Source organism: Anomaloglossus baeobatrachus, chromosome 3, assembly GCF_048569485.1.
Source record: "Anomaloglossus baeobatrachus isolate aAnoBae1 chromosome 3, aAnoBae1.hap1, whole genome shotgun sequence".
Classification (NCBI taxonomy): Eukaryota; Metazoa; Chordata; class Amphibia; order Anura; family Aromobatidae; genus Anomaloglossus; species Anomaloglossus baeobatrachus.
The window spans coordinates 185,630,304-185,652,783 of record NC_134355.1 but is presented as its reverse complement, the minus strand read 5'-3'; the positions used below and the strand labels follow the sequence as shown (position 1 = coordinate 185,652,783).

Here is a 22,480-nt window from a genome sequence, read left to right as displayed (position 1 = left end):
TTTCTTTTCCCCCACTTTCCAGTACTATATGGGGTAGAATGAAGTTGTTCAAAAGTACAAATCGTCCTGCAAAGAACAAGCCTACATATGGCTATACTGACGGAAAAATAAAAAAAGGTACAACTCTTGCAAAGGGAAGGAAAAATTAAAGATTCCCGGGTGGTGAGGGGGTTAAAGTACGGTATGTTCTCAGAAATGCCTTCGTGTCTCAGCTCCTGGGCCGGTGCACACAGCCGGTGTGTGACCCTGCTGACCATGGCTCGGGCACTCTTTATACCCCGCTCTTCCGCGTCCCGCACTCAGCGTTGAGGAGATTTCCCGCCCCCGGAGCTCATCACCTGCCTCAGACTGCGCGCGGAAGAGACCACGTGGTCTGCGCGTCCTCAGACCGGGAGCTGCTCCGCTCACAGTGATGGCCGCTTCCGTTACTGTTATGGAGCTCGGCTTCGTGCAAGAATGTGAACCCTGGCGGCTGCTCAGCCCTCAGTTCCCTAGTAAAGTAGGGGGCCGGCCAGCGTGGCTCGGTGAGGTGGGGCTGCCGGGACTGGAAAGGCTGCAGTGTGGGGTTTGTATGAAACCTCTGGCTTTCCTTCTCCAAGTGTACGCACCGTGTACGGGGAGCTTCCACCGGACTCTGTTCCTGTTCATCTGCCGGGATCCCACGTGTCACCGGGCAGGAGAGAAACGCTGTTATAAAGGTATGGTGCCGGCAGTGGTGGTATAATGGCTGCCAGCAGGTCAGACGCCAATGGGCACCGTGCACTGTCCTGGGGCATCCTGCACCCTCACACGCACTGTACTGTACTGGTGAGCAATGGTCGGAGGTGGTACTGTCCTCACACGGGACTGTACTGGCGAGCAATGGTCGGGGGGTGGTACTGTCCTCACACGGGACTGTACTGGCGAGCAATGGTCGGGGGGTGGTACTGTCCTCACACGGGACTGTACTGGCGAGCAATGGTCGGGGGGTGGTACTGTCCTCACACGGGACTGTACTGGCGAGCAATGGTCGGGGGGTGGTACTGTCCTCACACGGGACTGTACTGGCGAGCAATGGTCGGGGGGTGGTACTGACCTCACACGGGACTGTACTGGCGAGCAATGGTCGGGGGGCGGTACTGTCCTCGCACGGGACTGTACTGGCGAGCAATGGTCGGGGAGCGGTACTGTCCTCGCACGGGACTGTACTGGCGAGCAATGGTCGGGGGGCGGGACTGTCCTCGCACGGGACTGTACTGGCGAGCAATGGTCGGGGGGCGGGACTGTCCTCGCACGGGACTGTACTGGCGAGCAATGGTCGGGGGGCGGGACTGTCCTCGCACGGGACTGTACTGGCGAGCAATGGTCGGGGGGCGGGACTGTCCTCGCACGGGACTGTACTGGCGAGCAATGGTCGGGGGGCGGGACTGTCCTCGCACGGGACTGTACTGGCGAGCAATGGTCGGGGGGCGGGACTGTCCTCGCACGGGACTGTACTGGCGAGCAATGGTCGGGGGGCGGGACTGTCCTCGCACGGGACTGTACTGGCGAGCAATGGTCGGGGGGCGGGACTGTCCTCGCACGGGACTGTACTGGCGAGCAATGGTCGGGGGGCGGGACTGTCCTCGCACGGGACTGTACTGGCGAGCAATGGTCGGGGGGCGGGACTGTCCTCGCACGGGACTGTACTGGCGAGCAATGGTCGGGGGGCGGGACTGTCCTCGCACGGGACTGTCCTCGCACGGGACTGTCCTCGCACGGGACTGTCCTCGCACGGGACTGTCCTGGCGAGCAATGGTCAGGGGGCGGTACTGTTATCACACGGGACTGTCCTGGCGAGCAATGGTCGGGGGGCGGGGCTGTCCTCACACGGGGCTGTCCTCACACGGGGCTGTCCTCACACGGGGCTGTCCTCACACGGGGCTGTCCTCACACGGGGCTGTCCTCGCGAGCAATGGTCGGGGGGCGGGATCCCCCTCACACGGGACTGTCCTGGCGAGCAATGGTCGGGGGGCGGGATCCCCCTCACACGGGACTGTCCTGGCGAGCAATGGTCGGGGGGCGGGATCCCCCTCACACGGGACTGTCCTGGCGAGCAATGGTCGGGGGGCGGGATCCCCCTCACACGGGACTGTCCTGGCGAGCAATGGTCGGGGGGCGGGATCCCCCTCACACGGGACTGTCCTGGCGAGCAATGGTCGGGGGGCGGGATCCCCCTCACACGGGACTGTACTGGCGAGCAATGGTCGGGGGGCGGGATCCCCCTCACACGGGACTGTTCTGGCGAGCAATGGTCGGGGGGCGGGACTGTCCTCACATGGGGCGAGCAATGTTCGGGAGGTGGTACAGTCCTCACGCGGGGCTTTGCTGGCGAGCAGTGGTCGAGGCTGTGCTGTCCTCACGCGGGGCTTTGCTGGCGAGCAGTGGTCGAGGCTGTGCTGTCCTCACGCGGGGCTTTGCTGGCGAGCAGAGGTCGAGGCTGTGCTGTCCTCACGCGGGGCTTTGCTGGAGAGCAGAGGTCGAGGCTGTGCTGTCCTCACGCGGGGCTTTGCTGGAGAGCAGAGGTCGAGGCTGTGCTGTCCTCACGCGGGGCTTTGCTGGCGAGCAGAGGTCGAGGCTGTGCTGTCCTCACGCGGGGCTTTGCTGGCGAGCAGAGGTCGAGGCTGTGCTGTCCTCACGTGGGGCTTTGCTGGCGAGCAGAGGTCGAGGCTGTGCTGTCCTCACGCGGGGCTTTGCTGGCGAGCAGAGGTCGAGGCTGTGCTGTCCTCACGCGGGGCTTTGCTGGCGAGCAGAGGTCGAGGCTGTGCTGTCCTCACGCGGGGCTTTGCTGGCGAGCAGAGGTCGAGGCTGTGCTGTCCTCACGCGGGGCTTTGCTGGCGAGCAGAGGTCGAGGCTGTGCTGTCCTCACGCGGGGCTTTGCTGGCGAGCAGAGGTCGAGGCTGTGCTGTCCTCACGCGGGGCTTTGCTGGCGAGCAGAGGTCGAGGCTGTGCTGTCCTCACGCGGGGCTTTGCTGGCGAGCAGAGGTCGAGGCTGTGCTGTCCTCACGCGGGGCTTTGCTGGCGAGCAGAGGTCGAGGCTGTGCTGTCCTCACGCGGGGCTTTGCTGGCGAGCAGAGGTCGAGGCTGTGCTGTCCTCACGCGGGGCTTTGCTGGCGAGCAGAGGTCGAGGCTGTGCTGTCCTCACGCGGGGCTTTGCTGGCGAGCAGAGGTCGAGGCTGTGCTGTCCTCACGCGGGGCTTTGCTGGCGAGCAGAGGTCGAGGCTGTGCTGTCCTCACGCGGGGCTTTGCTGGCGAGCAGAGGTCGAGGCTGTGCTGTCCTCACGCGGGGCTTTGCTGGCGAGCAGAGGTCGAGGCTGTGCTGTCCTCACGCGGGGCTTTGCTGGCGAGCAGAGGTCGAGGCTGTGCTGTCCTCACGCGGGGCTTTGCTGGCGAGCAGAGGTCGAGGCTGTGCTGTCCTCACGCGGGGCTTTGCTGGCGAGCAGAGGTCGAGGCTGTGCTGTCCTCACGCGGGGCTTTGCTGGCGAGCAGAGGTCGAGGCTGTGCTGTCCTCACGCGGGGCTTTGCTGGCGAGCAGAGGTCGAGGCTGTGCTCTCCTCACGCGGGGCTTTGCTGGCGAGCAGAGGTCGAGGCTGTCCTGTCCTCACGCGGGGCTTTGCTGGCGAGCAGAGGTCGAGGCTGTGCTGTCCTCACGCGGGGCTTTGCTGGCGAGCAGTGGTCGAGGGTGGCGCAGTCCTTACGCGGGGCTGTGTTGGCGAGCAGTGGTTGGAGGAGGGGGGGGCGGCGCTCTCGTTACATGGAGCTAAGTCAGGGCATCCTTGCATGGAGCAGCTGGTGTGTAATGGTTATAGGTGGCTGTCTGTTAGGCACGGCAGCCCATGTTTGTAGGGGAAGCTGTCACCCCAAAGTGCAATTTAAACTCCATTATATAGAGGACTTTGCCCCAATATAACTCATACCAATATGTGTATTAATGTTGAATGAATTTGCAGAAAATTCTTTCATTTACAAATGAGGGCGCTTCGGTGCACCATTGGGGGCCTATGGCTTTGTTCACCATTACACCCTCCAATAATAATATAATAATTATTATTATAATATCTTTTTGAGAGTGCTCAGTTAGTTAAAATCGATCTCCCTTCCTTTGCTTGTGCACTGAGGCTGGAGGAGCCCAGCCGCACGTTTAGGCTGGGGTCACAGCGTATGAACCGGATGAGTGCAATGTGAGAAAATTTCGTATTGCGTTCTGACCAATGTTATTCAATGAGGCAGATCTGTATTTATGGAGAAAAATTGCGTACTGATGCGCTCCAGTCTGGAGTGAGCAGGCGCACAGCTAACCGTTCGTTCTCACGAATCTCTGGTGGACCATACATTCCATGTTTAGACGTGCACTGCTGTCCAGGTGTATTGTGATCTATTGGAAATTTGGGTAGTCCAATTGCGCCAGCCACTATTCGCCCCCCATAATAGGGAGAAGAAGGTCCTATAGCAGGCTAGAATAAGCAAAGAACTTTGCAGACTCCATAGGTATTGTGCTACACCATAGTATCGCTATATGTAGCAAAAAACATGGTCACTATTGCTAACCATGGACTGGCTTTCATAGGAGTGCCATCCTGACAGGCACAGGGGTCTTCAGCAGACCTCTGGCTGTCACAGCAATGCAGATCAGTGGTTAGAACAGTGCACCCCGGGAACTGCAATGTAAGTGCATTGTCACAGATTAATTTAACGAGTTAGAAGGAGGAGCTTCACTTCTCTCTTGGTTAGAGGCAAATGATGGCTGAATAACTTGGGAATATGATTTACCAATATGTCATCTGTCCGTAAGGGGTTAGCAGATATTTGACCTGAGTAGGAACTTGTTTCTTGTGGGTTGTCGTGAAGAGTTTATTGATAATATTTTGGGGTGCATAACTTTTGGATTCACTTTTAAGATTCGGTTCACATTTATTCTGTGGTCTACTTTGACCCCCTACATCAAGTTTTCAATCTAAATCGCCAAAATATGATTCAGATGAAGCCATTAACCTTTTCCTATCCTTAGTCTCCCCAGGGGGGACATTCCAAAAATTCCGTTATGCTCCTTTGTTGGGCCACTGCCTTGTTTATCATTCACATGTGAATAAATTGATTTCCTGTTTTATTTTACAAAATTCATTCATATTGCAAAATTCTGTTTTGACGGTTTTTCCCAATTATAATAGGATTTGAATGGGCAGAACAGGAAATTTTATTGGATAGGAAAAGGTTAATCCACTCGCTATAATGAGGTAGAGTTAAGCTGGTGTCACACATAACGACGACGACAACGACGTCGCTGCTACGTCACCATTTTCTGTGACGTTGCAGCGACGTCCCGTCGCTGTCGCTGTGTGTGACATCCAGCAACGACCTGGCCCCTGCTGTGAGGTCGCCGGTCGTTGCTGAATGTCCAGCTTCATTTTTTGGTCGTCACTCTCCCGCTGTGACACACACATCGCTGTGTGTGACAGCGAGAGAGCGACGAAATGAAGCGAGCAGGAGCCGGCACTGGCAGCTGCGGTAAGCTGTAACCAGCGTAAACATCGGGTAACCAAGGGAAGACCTTTCCCTGGTTACCCGATGTTTACGCTGGTTACCAGCCTCCGCTCTTGCTGCCAGCGCTGGCTCCTGCACTGTGACATGTGGCTGCAGTACACATCGGGTAATTAACCCGATGTATACTGTAGCAAGGAGAGCAAGGAGCCAGCGCTAAGCAGTGCGCGCGGCTCCCTGCTCTCTGCACTGTGACATGTAGCTGCAGCATACATCGGGTTAATTAACCCGATGTGTGCTGCAGGAGAGCAAGGAGCCAGCGCTAAGCGCGGCTCCCTCACTCTCTGCACATGTAGAACAGCGACGTTATGATCGCTGCTTCTGCTGTGTTTGACAGCTAAGCAGCGATCATAACAGCGACTTACAAGGTCGCTGTTACGTCACCGAAAATGGTGACGTAACAGCGACGTCGTTGTCGCTGTCGTTTAGTGTAACACCAGCTTTAGAGTTGGCTCTGTCTGGTCTCTGTTCTGTGTCGTCTTTTCAGTGGTTCACAAAACTGGTTATCCATATTTGCATGTCTGAAAAGACAGACATGACATCATGGCAGAGAAAGTCCAAAATGATTACCTGTAACATGGTAGGAATTCTTCCATAGGGGATTATGTATGATTTCCACATTTCAGAGATTTACGTGTAGTTATTGGTTTCATATACATATTTCTCTAGTCACTATCCACGACAGCACCACAGGAGTTAACTCCAGGCCCTAATTGGGACAGGAAATACAGAGGTTAAATAACCCCTCCAAACCCCCCTCTCCAGTGTTGTTTCCTGTCCCTACTGGGGCAGAAGAGGACTTGTGGTGCTCTGTGGCCGGTGACTAGAGTACTGCGGGAAAGGAAAACTATTCATCTTACCACCATGCAGCTGAGGTCTGAGCTTTCTGCTTCCCTCTTCCATCGATGCTCCCGTCTCCCATGGATTTGGGACCTGCCAACTCTCCTTGTGCCTCATATGAGGTAAAGTGGAGCATGGCCGACACGCCGGGGGCTCCCCGAGCTCCCCGGTACCACCTCCTCGCTAGCTTGCAATGGCGCGCAGGAAGCGACATCACCAGGGGCTCAGGACGCAGGAGATCAATCTAAGTTCCTCAAACTACAGAGAACAAAAAGCGGTGGACGAATCACTCAGGGCAGCATCTACACTGGTCCAGGGACAACAGGTAAAGTTATACTCTGACAACATGACGACGGTGGCCCACTTTTTGTCATCAAGGAAGCACTCGTCATACAAGTCTCTCTCTCCCCGCATTTCATCTCAAGGGCTCCGAACATCCAGGCGGACTTTCTCAGTCAAACAGATGTTGACCCGGGCGAGTGGGCTCTAAATTCAGAAGTATTTCACAACTTAGTGGAGAGATAGAGCAATCCTGAAGTAGACCACCTTGCAAGCCAGCAGAACGCAAAAGTAAATCCAACAGACCAGTTTCTAGCGGTGGATGTCCTCTCCCATTCGAGGGACTTCAAGTTAGCCTATGACTTCCCACGAATTCCAATGCTGGCAAAGACATTACAAAAAAAACCAAATAAAACGGATGGACGGGTCACCACAATCCTGGTAGCCCCATTGTGGCCAAGGAGAAGCGGATTTGGGACCATTCCCAGTCTAGCCTGCTATGGACCTATACTGCTACCTCAGACATACGACTTTCTTTATCAGGGTTCACTATTCCACCAAGAGTTTCACAAGCTCAGCCTAACATCATGGCTACTGAAACCAAAATCCTTAAAGCCAGAGGTCTGACTGACTAGGTGATTGAGACGCTATAGTAAAGTCAGAATCCGGTTACTAACACCATATATGGAAAAACCTGGAAGACCTTCTCCTTCTGGTGTGGTCCTGAACTACCAGATCCATTTCATCCTAATGTGGCTCAGATCCTGAACTTTCTTCAGAATGGGCTAGACAAAGACCTAAGACCTGGAACCCTAAGGGTCCAAATCTTGACCCAGAGCTCATACTTTGATCAAGATCTAGCAAGCCACTGGTGGGTTAGGAGGTTCATGACTTCAGTAGTTGCAACCCAGACAAATTAATCTAGTCCCTTCCTGGGACTTGAATATAGTCCTTAAGGGCCTAACACAACAACCCTTTGAGCCTCAACAGATCTAAAAACCCTGTCCTAGAAAACTGCGTTCTTAGTAGCAATTACATCAGCCAGAGGAGTTTGTGAATTACAGACTCTAATTACTAGAGAGCTGTACCTAAAAATCCTGGATGACAGAATTCTCTTCTGTCAGGACCAATCATTTATTCTGAAAGTAGTATCTGATTTCCATAGATCCCATGATATCATACTACCATCCTTTTGTCAGAATCCATCTAATGATAAAGGGAATTTCATTCCTTGGATGTACGCAAGGCGGTTGTACACTGCCTCAAGAGAACCAATGATGTAAGTAAGGACCGTAATCTTTGTCCAGGTCATGGGGCGGAATAAAGGTAAAAACCTGCCAAGAACACAATTGCCAGCTGGATTAAAAGAACAATCAGCGAAGCTTACAAAAATCCAAGCTCTACCTCCTCTGGAAGACTTCACAGCTCATTCTACCAGATCGGTGTCTGTCCCTTGGGCCGAGAAGGCTGGCACATCCATCGAGCAGATATGCAGAGCCGCTATCTGTCATCAGTCCATACCTACACAAAATACTATAGACTGAATTTACTGTTCAATAAGGACCTAGCCCTCGGCCTTCAGGTCAATCAGGCCCCCTCCCCCACCCCCAAGATTTATTTGTTGGTACTTCTCCTGTGGTGTTGTCATGGTGGGTGACTAGAGAAAATAGAATTGGTTCTTACTGGTAATAAGGTTTCTAGGAACCCTCCACGACAGCACCGATATTCCCTCCCTACCTGTTGCAAGATTTAATGGTTTATTACTGTTTTTAAAGTTTGAACCATTCATATCGGTGTAGTTACTTGGAAATAACACTAGAGAGGGGAGGTGGGTAGGGGTTATTTAGCCGCAGTGTTAACTGTCCCAATTAGGGCGTGGAGTTAACTCCTGTGGTGCTGTCGTGCAGGGTTCCTAGAAACCAAATTACCTGTAAGAACTAATTCTAATTTTTTTTTTGTTATATATAAAGGGGCAATATCGATTGCAGTCAAAGAGGGCACAACTAGGCCCGGGGGTACAAGGACCTGCAGACCGCAACATCTGCTTCAGCTGAATGTGCACTTGAGGACCCACATCAAGCTGAAATGAGGGCCCGTCGGGTCTCTGAGCTGCAATGCAAATCGTCGCTGGCAGCGGACTGGAGGAGCATGACTTTGTTGTCGTGCCATGGCACGCACGCTGATATCAGCTGTCGGCCACTGCGCACTGGCTACAGAGCACAACGTGGGAGCCGGAGGGAGTTGAATAGTGTGTGTGTGTGGGGTATTGTTTGCATGTTTTTTTTTGTTGGGTTTTTTTTTTTTTTACCCCTTCCCAACCAAGGACAAATATAGATATATAAGTGCTTGGCTGTGTCCATCACCTTTTAATGCATGCTCATGCTATTTCCTGCACATGTGTGCTGATCTTATCAAACTTTGACAGGGCGATCTAATACGCTCCGGTGGGTATTGCGCTCTTTCCCGCTGTCACATTAGACGATCATGGGGCGCCAAATGGATTTTCATGACAGCTGGAGGTTAGATGCTGATCCCTGTTGCTGTCACGATGTGCTTCCTGTGAATGTCGGCAGAGCACTTGGACTCGCAGGAACCCAGCATTTCTGAGTATATGAAATGGAAAATCGCCGGGTGGAGGGAAGAGGTTAATCCGTTAACAGAATGGGGGATGTATTTACCAGGAAGTGGCAAAGGATGGGCGACATTATTACATAAGGGGGTGGAGGGCTACTCGTTTGTCCTTTTATAGGATTTAGAATGTGAGAATGGCCCATACAAGAAAGCCTTTTAGACCATTCTTCTGGCTTGGTCCATCAGTCCAATGTAGCTGAGAGACCCTGAAGTTATTTGACTGTCTGCTATGACTATCATTAGCACCCATGATCTCCTCACGGAAATGCCAATGGTGTGGCAGATGGAGCCACCTTCCTCTACTGTTGACTGCAGCATTTAGAGGGTTAAACAGTGGAAGGGGTGCGGGTAGCCACCCTAGCTGTTACTATTAGTTAAGCCGAGGTCCTGGTGGTGATTGTGTGGGCACAGCTCCTGTAGCAATATCAGTTTGCGGGAACACCTTACCAATCATGACGTACAGTTGTCATATGTCGTAAAGGGACATAGTGTCTGTAGTGATGCCACCATTGTGGAGAATAAACTAACTATAGCTGAGCAATGTATGCTGGATCTTATTTTGGGCCAGATACTACCTACCAAGATATAGACTCTGGCTGTTTTATAAGACCTGTGTCCCCAAGTGTCAGATGAATAGAAATGGTTACCAGCAAATACAATGGGTATCTGTCTTTTCAAAAATTTCGAGTCCTTGGGTCTCTTTGAGACCTTTCCAATTCTGACATCTGCAGCAGAAAAACTATTTCCACTTCAGTCCTGTAGATTGTAAGTTTCTTTGTCGCTCCATTGGGAGACCCAGACAATTGGGTGTATAGGCTATGCCTCCGGAGGCCGCACAAAGTATTACACTTAAAAGTGTTAAGCCCCTCCCCTTCTGCCTATACACCCCCCGTGCTCCCACGGGCTCCTCAGTTTTTTGCTTTGTGCGAAGGAGGTCAGACACGCACGCACAGCTCCACAGATTGGTCAGCAGCAGCTGCTGACCATGTCGGATGGAAGAAAAGTGGGCCCATATAGAGCCCCCAGCATGCTCCCTTCTCACCCCACTCTTGTCGGTGGTGTTGTAAGGTTGAGGTATCCATTGCGGGTACGGAGGCTGGAGCCCACATGCTGTTTTCCTTCCCCATCCCCCTCAGGGCTCTGGGTGAAGTGGGATCCTATCGGTCTCCAGGCACTGAGACCGTGCTTCATCCACAACTCCTGTGGAGCCTGCTGGATAGGAGCCGGGTATCGTTCAGGGACATGGCCCTGCTACTTGGAGGTACTCTGTATCCCTGTGGGGACAGCGCACAGCAACACTCCAGCTTTGCTGGGTGTGCTAGTGCACCGGGGACCACGGCGCTGACCGGGTTAATATGTGCCATTACACACTCAGCGTTGCTGAGTGTGTTTATGTATAGGGACTGCCGCACTGACCGCCGCGGCCATGGAAACACTGCGGCGCGGCTGGGACTTGTAGTGCGCCGGGGACTTTCACGCCGGCCGCGCTTTTACAGCGGCCGCGTTTATTACTAGAGTCCCCGGCTTTTTGCGGCCTAGTTTCCTTTCCTCCCGCCCACAGCCCTGACAGGCAGGGGAAGGGCGGGACGCTGCACAGAACGAGCAGCACTGAGGGCTGGAGCATGCTTTGCATACTCCACCCCTCTCACTGTGCACAGTGCGGGCACCAGTTCCCGCTCTTTCTGGGTCACGCCCACGGCTCCCTCCTCTCCTCAGGACGCCGGCAGCCATTCCTGTCAGCTCCTCGGACGCTGCAGAGGGGGACAAAGTCTGGGAGACCCAGGCAGGGACTCTGGTGGCCTCACAACCGCTTTAGGCGGGTGGTAAGCAGCACCTGTGGTGCTAGCCCCATTGTGCAGTAGTGTAACATTATATGTTTATGGTATATATGTTTTACACTGTATGGTGCACAGTTGATTTCTGGCTATATACCCTATTGTGTTACTCAGGGAAGATAATAGCATGGCGCCCATGAAAGGCAGGGGTGCCAAAACACAGGCTTATTATGTTGCCTGCGCCGCATGTACGACCCCGCTACCGGCAGGTTCCACTGACCCTCATTGGTGCACTGTTCGGCCCCTGTGGCACTTACTCAGTCGGAGCCTCTGCTAAGAGGGGCCCAGGGGGAGCCACCTGCTAACACTGTTCAGGTGACGGGGACGGAGTTTGCAAAACTCTCTGAGACTATGGCTAAGATACTAGAAGCCTTGCAGTCCAGGCCGGTATCTCAGCACAGGGACTCTGTTGAATCTTTGTTCCCTGGCCCACCTCAGCTGGACCAACAATGTCCTCCCGGGGTATCTCATGGATCCCAGGCTGAGGGTTCTGACACAGACCCCAGCCCCAGACCGACTAAGCGAGCTCGCTTAGATTTTCCCTCGACATCATCATATTGTGCAGGGTCTCAGAGGGGGGAATCTCTGGTTGATGATGCGGAGACAGCTGATCAGGATTCTGATCCTGAGGCCGCTCTCAATCTTGATACTCCGGACGGGGACGCCATAGTGAACGACCTTATTGCGTCCATCAATCGTATGTTGGATATTTCTCCTTCAGCTCCTCCGGTGGAGGAGTCAGCTTCTCAGCAGGAGAAATTCCGTTTCAGGTTTCCCAAGCGTACACCGAGTATGTTTCTGGACCACTCTGATTTCAGAGAGGCAGTCCAGAATCACCATGCTTGTCCAGATAAGCGTTTTTCTAAGCACCTTAAGGATACACGTTATCCTTTTCCCCCTGACGTGGTCAAAAGTTGGGCTCAGTGTCCCAAAGTGGATCCTCCAATCTCCAGACTGGCAGCTAGATCCATACTTGCAGTGGAAGACGGGGCTTCACTCAAAGATGCCACTGACAGGCAGCTGGAACTCTGGTTGAAATCCATCTATGAAGCTATCGGCGCTTCTTTTGCCCCAGCGTTCGCAGCCGTATGGGCGCTACAAGCTATCTCAGCAGGTCAAGCGCAAATTGACGCAGCCACATGCACGTCCGCGCCACAGGTGGCGTCCATAACCACTCAGACGTCGGCATTTGCGTCTTACGCTATTAATGCTGTCCTGGACTCTGCGAGCCGTACGGCGGTTGCAGCCGCCAATTCGGTGGTACTCCGCAGGGCCTTGTGGCTACGGGAATGGAAGGCAGATTCTGTTTCCAAAAAGCGCTTAACCAGTTTGCCAATTTCTGGCGACCGATTGTTTGGCGAGCGTTTGGATGAAATCATCAAACAATCCAAGGGAAAGGATACATCCTTACCCCAGCCCAAACCGAACATACCCCAACAGAGGAAGGGGCAGTCGAGGTTTCGGTCCTTTCGGGGCGCGGGCAGGTCCCAGTTCTCCTCGTCCAAAAGGCCTCAGAAAGATCAAAGGAACTCTGACGCATGGCGGTCTAAGTCACGTCCTAAAAAGGCCACCGGAGGTGCCGCTACCAAAGCGGCTTCCTCATGACTTTCGGCCTCCTCACTCCGCATCTTCGGTCGGTGGCAGGCTCTCCCGCTTTTGCGACGCCTGGCTGCCACGGGTAAAAGACCGTTGGGTGAGAGACATTCTGTCTCACGGTTACAAGATAGAGTTCACCTCTCTTCCCCCGACTCGATTCTTCAGGTCATCCCCGCCTCCCGAGCGAGCCGAGGCTCTTCTGCAGGCGCTGGGCACTCTGAAGGCAGAAGGAGTGGTGGTCCCTGTTCCTCTTCAGCAACAGGGCCACGGTTTTTACTCCAACTTGTTTGTGGTCCCAAAGAAGGACGGGTCTTTCCGTCCTGTCCTGGACCTGAAGCTTCTCAACAAACACGTAACGACCAGGCGGTTCCGGATGGAATCCCTCCGCTCCGTCATCGCCTCAATGTCCCAAGGAGATTTCCTTGCATCGATCGATATCAAAGATGCTTATCTCCACGTACCGATTGCTCCAGAGCACCAGCGCTTCTTGCGCTTCGCCATAGAAAACGAACACCTGCAGTTCGTGGCACTGCCGTTCGGCCTGGCAACAGCCCCACGGGTTTTCACCAAGGTTATGGCTACTGTAGTAGCGGTCCTCCACTCTCAGGGTCACTCGGTGATCCCTTACTTGGACGATCTCCTGATCAAGGCACCCTCTCAAGAGGCATGCCAACACAGCCTCGACGCTACCCTGGAGACTCTCCAGAGTTTCGGGTGGATCATCAATTTTCCAAAGTCAAATCTGACACCGGCCCAATCGCTCACATACCTTGGCATGGAGTTTCATACCCTCTCAGCGATAGTGAAGCTTCCGCTGATCAAGCAGCGGTCACTACAGACAGGGGTACAATCTCTCCTTCAAGGCCAGTCACACCCCTTGAGGTGCCTCATGCACTTCCTGGGGAAGATGGTGGCAGCAATGGAGGCAGTTCCTTTCGCGCAGTTTCACCTGCGTCCTCTTCAATGGGACATCCTACGCAAATGGGACAGGAAGCCGACGTCCCTCGACAGGAACGTCTCCCTCTCTCAGGCGACCAAAGCTTCCCTTCGGTGGTGGCTTCTTCCCACTTCATTATCGAAGGGGAAATCCTTCCTACCCCCATCCTGGGAGGTGGTCACGACGGACGCGAGTCTGTCAGGGTGGGGAGCGGTTTTTCTCCACCACAGGGCTCAGGGTACGTGGACCCAGCAAGAGTCCTCGCTTCAGATCAATGTTCTGGAAATACGGGCAGTGTATCTTGCCCTGAAAGCGTTCCAGCAGTGGCTGGAAGGCAAGCAGATCAGAATTCAGTCGGACAATTCCACAGCGGTGGCATACATCAACCACCAAGGCGGCACACGCAGTCGGCAAGCCTTCCAGGAAGTCCGGCGGATTTTGATGTGGGTGGAAGCCACGGCCTCCACCATCTCTGCAGTTCACATTCCAGGCGTGGAAAACTGGGAAGCAGATTATCTCAGTCGCCAGGGCATGGACGCAGGGGAATGGTCCCTTCACCCGGACGTGTTTCAGGAGATCTGTTGCCGCTGGGGGGTGCCGGACGTCGACCTCATGGCATCCCGGCACAACAACAAGGTACCGACGTTCATGGCACGGTCTCAAGATCCCAGAGCTCTGGCGGCAGACGCCTTAGTTCAGGATTGGTCGCAGTTTCAGCTCCCTTATGTGTTTCCTCCGCTGGCACTGTTGCCCAGAGTGTTACGCAAGATCAGGGCCGACTGCCGCCGCGTCATCCTCGTCGCTCCAGACTGGCCGAGGCGGTCGTGGTACCCGGATCTGTGGCATCTCACGGTCGGCCAACCGTGGGCACTACCAGACCGACCAGACTTGCTATCTCAAGGGCCGTTTTTCCATCTGAATTCTGCGGCCCTCAACCTGACTGTGTGGCCATTGAGTCCTGGATCCTAGCGTCTTCAGGGTTATCTCAAGACGTCATTGCCACTATGAGACAGGCTAGGAAACCAACGTCCGCCAAGATCTACCACAGGACGTGGAAAATTTTCCTGTCGTGGTGCTCTGCTCAGGGTTTTTCTCCCTGGCCTTTTGCCTTGCCCACTTTTCTGTCCTTCCTTCAATCTGGACTGGAAAGGGGTTTGTCGCTCGGCTCCCTTAAGGGACAAGTCTCAGCGCTCTCTGTGTTTTTCCAGAAGCGCCTAGCCAGACTTCCACAGGTACGCACGTTCCTGCAGGGGGTTTGTCACATCGTTCCTCCTTACAAGCGGCCGTTAGAACCCTGGGATCTGAACAGGGTGCTGCTGGTTCTTCAGAAACCACCATTCGAGCCAATGAGAGATATTTCTCTCTCACGCCTTTCGCAGAAAGTGGTTTTTCTAGTAGCAGTCACTTCACTTCGGAGAGTGTCTGAGCTAGCAGCGCTGTCATGCAAAGCCCCTTTCCTGGTTTTTCACCAGGACAAGGTGGTTCTGCGTCCGGTTCCGGAATTTCTCCCTAAGGTGGTATCCCCCTTTCATCTCAATCAGGATATCTCCTTACCTTCTTTTTGTCCTCATCCAGTTCACCAATGTGAAAAGGATTTGCACTTGTTAGATCTGGTGAGAGCACTCAGACTCTACATTTCTCGTACGGCGCCCCTGCGCCGCTCGGATGCACTCTTTGTCCTTGTCGCTGGCCAGCGTAAAGGGTCACAGGCTTCCAAATCAACCTTGGCTCGGTGGATCAAGGAGCCAATTCTCGAAGCCTACCGTTCGGCTGGGCTTCCGGTTCCCTCAGGGCTGAAGGCCCATTCTACCAGAGCCGTGGGCGCGTCCTGGGCTTTGAGGCACCAGGCTACGGCTCAGCAGGTGTGTCAGGCGGCTACCTGGTCGAGCCTGCACACTTTCACGAAACACTATCAGGTGCATACCTATGCTTCGGCGGATGCCAGCCTAGGTAGACGAGTCCTTCAGGCGGCGGTTGCCCACCTGTAGGAAGAGGCCGTTTTACGGCTCTCTTACGAGGTATTATTTTACCCACCCAGGGACTGCTTTTGGACGTCCCAATTGTCTGGGTCTCCCAATGGAGCGACAAAGAAGAAGGGAATTTTGTTTACTTACCGTAAATTCCTTTTCTTCTAGCTCTAATTGGGAGACCCAGCACCCGCCCCTGTTTTTTTGTGTACACATGTTGTTCATGTTGAATGGTTTCAGTTCTCCGATATTCCTTCGGATTGAAGTTACTTTAAACCAGTTTATAATTCTTTTTCCTCCTTCTTGCTCTTGCACCAAAACTGAGGAGCCCGTGGGAGCACGGGGGGTGTATAGGCAGAAGGGGAGGGGCTTAACACTTTTAAGTGTAATACTTTGTGCGGCCTCCGGAGGCATAGCCTATACACCCAATTGTCTGGGTCTCCCAATTGGAGCTAGAAGAAAAGGAATTTACGGTAAGTAAACAAAATTCCCTTCTTTTGAAGGTAGGGGCTCTTCCCCCTCTGTAAAAGACTGTCACTGTTCATTGTAATTTATATATGTATTATGTGTAAACCCTCTTCACGTGTACAGCACCATGAAATTTATTAACTTAATGGTGCTTTAAAAGTAAATACAAAGGCCCTTATCAGCAGTGATTGAAATGCTGCTGTTCAGACTATATACCTTTTTTTAGATTTTAGTTCATGTAATTGAGATGCCAGATTTCCCCTTAAAGCACCACTGCAGTGTTTTACTTATTTATTTTTATTACACAGCTGGAGTGGTGCTTCAAATGTAAGTCCCTTGTATTATACTTGTCCGCCGCCGTCCTAGCCTAAGTTTACACGCTGTGTTTTTTTTTACGCTGCGTTTTTGTCGCAAAAAACGCACAACCGCATCCGCGGCAAAAAAAAGTGGCAAAAACGCAATGCCTTTTTCGCTGCGTTTTGCTGCGTTTTTGCTCACTGCGTTTTTATGCGTTTTTTTTTATCCGTGAACATTTGCCATTAAAGATTGTTGAAAAAAAAGAAAAAAGGTCTGATGTCATTTCCTTCTTCAATATGTTCTTCATTCTCCACTAGTGTATGCAGGAGAGCAGACAGCTGCAGAACTACAAGGCTCAGCATGCTGCATCTAGGACTGTATGCTGGAGGGAGAGTCAGGGGGAGCAGACCTACAAGGCCCAGCATACTCCATCCACTAGTGGATGCAGGAGAGCAGACAGCAGCTGCAGAACTACAAGGCTCAGCATCCTCCATCCAATAGTGTATGCAGGATCCCCCCTCCCCCCCCAATAAAAATGACGTGGGCTTCGCCATATGTTTGTATGCTAGCCGGGTACAGCAGGCAGGTACGGGCTGGCCCCAACCCCCAGCTGCCTATTTGTACCCAGCTGGGAACCAAAAATATAGGTAAGCCCTTTTTTTTTTAATTATTTCATGAATTTCATGAAATAATTAAAAAAAAAAATGAAAATGACGTTTTTGTGTCCAGCTAGGTACAACTAGGCAGCTGGGGATTAGAATTCGCAATGCCGGGTGCCCAAGCCTTCTGGGCACCCCCGCTGCGAATTGCAGTCCGCAGCCACCCCAGAAAATGGTGCTTTCATAGAAGCGCCATCTTCTGGCGCTGTATCCAACTCTTCCAGCTGCCCTGATGCCGGGTGGCTCACTGGGCAATAATGGGGTTAGGGCTAGCTGTGTATTATCAGCTATCCCTAAGCTCGAAATTCATGGTGTCACGCCAATATTAGACATGGCCACCATGAATTTCTAGTAAAGATAAAAAAAAAAACAGAACACACAGAAAAATATTTTTATTAGAAATAAAACACAACACAATTAGTGACTCCATCTTTATTGAAATAACTCCCCTCCGCAGTAATCCTGTGTCAAGGGTCCCACGCCGTCCAATCCGGATCCAATATTATCTGATCGGTTTGCTGGAAGGCAAAGCGATCAGATGTGTCAGGTTCAAGGGCCTGAATCACATGACACAGCAGCTGACTGTATAAACTGCTTTTATACAATCAGCTGATGCATCAGTGCAAAAAAAACCCCCAAAAACTACACACTTCTGTGCAGCGTTGGACTGGCTACCGAAGGAATCTCCAGTAATGCCAGGCCTGAATTCAGGTACCTGCACTGCACTCCGGAGTTCTCAGCTGAGCTCCGGCGTGCAGCCTAGACTGTACAGCGAGCGCCGAGTGATTGATTCCCCGGCACTTGCGGTTCAGTTCATGATAGCTGCAGACATCCCGGACTAATCTCCGGTGCTCTCACCTGAACTCCGGAGATCACCCCGGCCTGTCTGCAGCTGTCATGAACTGACTGCAAGCGCCGGGGAATCAGTCACTCGGCGCTCGCTGTACAGTCTAGGCTGATCAGTGCAAAAAAAAAAAAAAAAACTACACGCGTCCGTCCTGACTCCCGGGTGACCGCTGCAGGAGCTGCCGGTAATCAGTGATGAAGTCTCCTGACTGCTTCAGCTGATAGCTGGCCGGGTGGTAAAATCCGGCGTCACCGTGAGACTTACGATCAGCTGATGCGTCAGGTGACCGCATCAGGTGATCACCGCCAGGTCCTGCAGGTATCGTACGTGCCTGAGACCCGGCACACAGCCGGAGTGGGGGTGGCGGTACCGGGAGAGGAGCTGGGAGCGGACATGGCACCGGGAGTCTGCAGACAGGTGAGTATGAGATTTTTCTACTGTTCACTTTTGATTTAGCAGCCGCTTCCACCTCCGCACGGGAGCAGACATGGCACCGGGCGGGAAATGGAAGCAGCGGTGGCGGTACCGGGAGAATTCACGCTTCTGTTTACTGACAGAAGGAATCCTCTTCCTGTACATGTCACTGTACTACCCACCCCTTGCGTTTATAGCTGCGTTTATAGTCATAAAATCGCACTAAAACGCAGCTAATTTGCATTGCGTTTTTGAACATCTCATTGAACTCAATGGGTGAAAAACGCAGTGAAAAACGCAAAAATAATTGACATGCGGGGTTTTTGTGGGCACCACAAAAAGGCAGCTAAAAAAAACGCTGTGTGCAGACAGCAAAAATGAAAAGTCATAGACTTTGCTGGGGAAGCAAAGTCATGCAGTTTTCTGAGAAAAAACGCACCCGAAAAACGCAGCGAAAAATGCACTGTGTCAACTTACTTAAGCTGGTGTCACACTAAACGACAGCGACAACGACGTCGCTGTTACGTCACCATTTTCGGTGACGTAACAGCGACCTTGTAAGTCGCTGTTATGATCGCTGCTTAGCTGTCAAACACAGCAGAAGCAGCGATCATAAGGTCGCTGTGCTACATGTTCAGAGAGCAGGGAGCCGCGCTTAGCGCTGGCTCCTTGCTCTCCTGCAGCACACATCGGGTTAATTAACCCGATGTGTGCTGCAGCTACATGTCACAGTTCAGAGAGCAGGGAGCCGCGCTTAGCGCTGGCTCCTTGCTCTCCTGCAGCACACATCGGGTTAATTAACCCGATGTGTGCTGCAGCTACATGTCACAGTTCAGAGAGCAGGGAGCCGCGCGCACTGCTTAGCGCTGGCTCCTTGCTCTCCTTGCTACAGTATACATCGGGTTAATTACCCGATGCGTACTGCAGCCACATGTCACAGTGCAGGAGCCGGCGCTGGCAGCAAGAGCGGAGGCTGGTAACCAGCGTAAACATCGGGTAACTAGGGAAAGGTCTTCCCTTGGTTACCCGATGTTTACGCTGGTTACAGCTTGTGCCGGCTCCTGATCGCTTCATTTCGTCGCTCTCTCGCTGTCACACACAGCGATGTGTGTGTCACAGCGGGAGAGTGACGACCAAAAAATGAAGCTGGACATTCAGCAACGACCGGCGACCTCACAGCAGGGGCCAGGTCGTTGCTGGATGTCACACACAGCGACAGCGACGGGACGTCGCTGCAACGTCACAGAAAATGGTGACGTAGCAGCGACGTCGTTGTCGTCGTCGTTATGTGTGACACCAGCTTTAGTCTTTTTCCAGCATGGCTTCAGTCAGTCTCCTGTGATTTGTGACCAGCAGCTCCATTGTTTCATGAAGCACATCGGAGGTCATAAATTGATACGACTCTTGAGAGCCTTGTTCTGGTTCTCATAGATTTGTATTGACACTTTGTGACGTAACTTTTGACTTCTGGGCATTCAAAAGTTAGACACGATGGTACCGAATTGATGAAGCTGCCAGAAGGTGAGAAGACTGGGTAGCAGGGAATTTGGATTTAAATCGCCACTCCAATGCTGAAAAGAACTCAAAAATGCTAAAATTGTGTTTTAATCCAGTATGTGAGTAATTTAGGCGATTCCTACTTGCATTGTAATTTTAACAAACTATATTGTTTTGTTTCTAGTTTTTAGAAACCAGCTGCAAAGGAAAAATGACACTTACTCTTACGGTCCACCTCCTGACTCGCCACCACCCTATGGAGAACATTTTATAGGCTTTCAGTTGAAATGTGGCCTTCGTCTGTGTAGGGTATGTGGCTGCCTGGGACCGAAGTCTTGCTCCAAATGTCATAAGGTGAATTATTGTGACAGACTGCACCAGGTGATGGATTGGAAGGCTCAGCACAAGCGGCTGTGTGGTCAAGTGTCTGGTAAGCTGTATACTGAATGTCTTTTATCTGACGCCATTGAACTTGGAGATACAGACAGATAATGTTTTGAAATGTGCAATTTCTGAGCAAGCCTACAATACATTTAAAGAGAACCTTTCATATTGAACATGGTGTCTGACCTGCAGGAAGGACTCAGCAAATTGATATATAGCTTTTATTTCAAACATGTTTATTGTATTTTTATGTTTTAACAATACAACCAAGAAAACGGTCAAATGTATAATTTCAGTATGTTAACAGATCATATAACCATGAACATCCAAATAAGACAGAATGCACTAAGTTGGAGGGGGGGTGGCGAGCAGTATGCGGCACATATACAAAAGAAAGATAAGGATCAGAAATTAATGAGGATAGATGTGTTCTTTTACATGATTATCTAAAAGAAAGATAATTTTATGACCAACGAGCAACTCACTAGGGTCTTAAATGACTGAATGCTGTAGGATCTGGGATTAGTGGATAACACATGCACATCTGCTATATACCAAGCGCCAATTTATTTGGACTACAATGAGCAAAATGTAAAAATGAATTTAAAACGTTTTATGTTTTCCTCTCTTAAAAAGTGGAGCAGCTGCTTGAAAAGCTAGTGTACAGCTAGCTCACATTACAACTTCAGTAAAAGTGGGCGGAATTTGCTCTTGTGTCTGTCACACCTCTCCTCTCCTTTTGGGTTTTTGCAAAAGGATAAAGGAGGATGAAGTTTAAGATCACAGTGCGGAGCCATTTTGTTGGTGGCTGCAAAGTGATCTTGAACCGTGGAAAGTGTCACTGAGGATCTCTGGCACAGTGTTCCACGGTATACCGTGCCCCCACATTACTGTGGCAAGTCATTGCTGTTCTGGCATTGGTTGTGACGCTGACATTGGTTGCCGTGTCATCCACAGAATTGGTGAGCTCAGAGGGTCTGAAGAGGGTGTTACATCTACATAGGCAGAGCCGCTGAGTTCACTGGCTGTAAATGTGTAGTATTGGGTAGCCCCAGTTTCACCTCGAGAGTAGCAGCGCAGACTCACTATTGCACCCAGGCGTGGTTAGTACAGCATGGTTGCAGCTAGAGCTGAACACCATCTGAAAAGTTACAAGCCCTTTAATATGTTAAAGGTTTTATTCTCTAGCAATTATCAGGAATGCAGGATTGACAATTCACACTAGTGACATGACTGCTCTACTTGCCGAACTGTGCTCTCTCTGCTGCTAGCAGAGGCAATTTTGTCTCCCCAGCATTGGAGGAGTTCAGTTACACTAAGGCTGGAAACACACCTATGCGTGTAAAATCGGTCTGACTAGGCTGGAAAAAACTCGGCTGATTTTAGTTCACGCTACGTCAGAGTGCAACGCAAGTGCGATGCTTGTTTTGAATAATTTAATGATTTGACTCGCGTGTGTGATGCGATTGAGATGCATGTTTCCTGCAACATCTTAACAAAATTAATTCGATTACACATGTGTCAGATAATTAACCTTTGGAAATGTGATGTCACATTCATCTGTTGAATAATGAATGAGCGAAGTTACTGACACACTCGCAAATTGGAACGCTGGTGCGCATGTGTGATCCTTCTTTAAACACGCTTCCATAGGAAATCATTGAGAAAAATGGTGTGAGAAACTTGCAAAAAAGCAGCATGCTGCGATTTTTTTTTTTTTTTTTTTCTCAGTCCAATTTGGACTGAGAAAAAAATCGCTAATGCGAGCTGAATCATTCACTAACGTGTCCGATTACAATGCAAGATTTTCTCGCATTACACTACTGCGAGAAACTCGCAAGTGAGAAGCCGCCCTAAAACTAGAGGTTGCAAGCATTACCCGCTGTATAGGAAACCTGCCACCTCTGCTAGACGTTAACCTAGACTACGAACAATGACTTATAGCTTCCAAAATGTTCTTGAGAGGATTGTGTGTGTGTGTGTGTGTGTGTGTGTGTGTGTGTGTGTGTGTGTGTGTGGTTATATTTTTCGTTGCACTTGAACCCATCTTAGAAGTTGAGGCAAGCCCATTTACCAGGGAGGGAGAAGCTATTGCCAGAAAACTCCTTTAACAGAACTAGACAATACGCACACATGAAAATGTCGTCTAAGGCTATGTGCCCACGCTGCGGATTTTCCGAAAATCTGCAGCAGCGGCACTTCCAAGCCATTTTGGAAATGCTGTGTCCATGCTGCGGATTTTTCCGCGGCGGATTTGCCGCGGATTTTGATCC

At 51.6% G+C, this 22,480-nt stretch overlaps 1 protein-coding gene across 1 annotated transcript in view; it reads left to right on the top strand.

Annotated features, from left to right (window-relative positions):
* Window positions 1-370: 370 nt before the first annotated feature.
* PDCD2 (programmed cell death 2) overlaps window positions 371-22,480 on the top strand; it is a 36,489-nt gene continuing 14,379 nt past the window's right edge. The window contains exons 1-2 of the mRNA XM_075338183.1: window positions 371-698; window positions 20,008-20,253. Coding sequence (XP_075194298.1) covers window positions 413-698; window positions 20,008-20,253 — 532 coding nt within the window. The 5' untranslated portion in view covers window positions 371-412. The remainder of the gene's footprint in view (window positions 699-20,007; window positions 20,254-22,480) is intronic.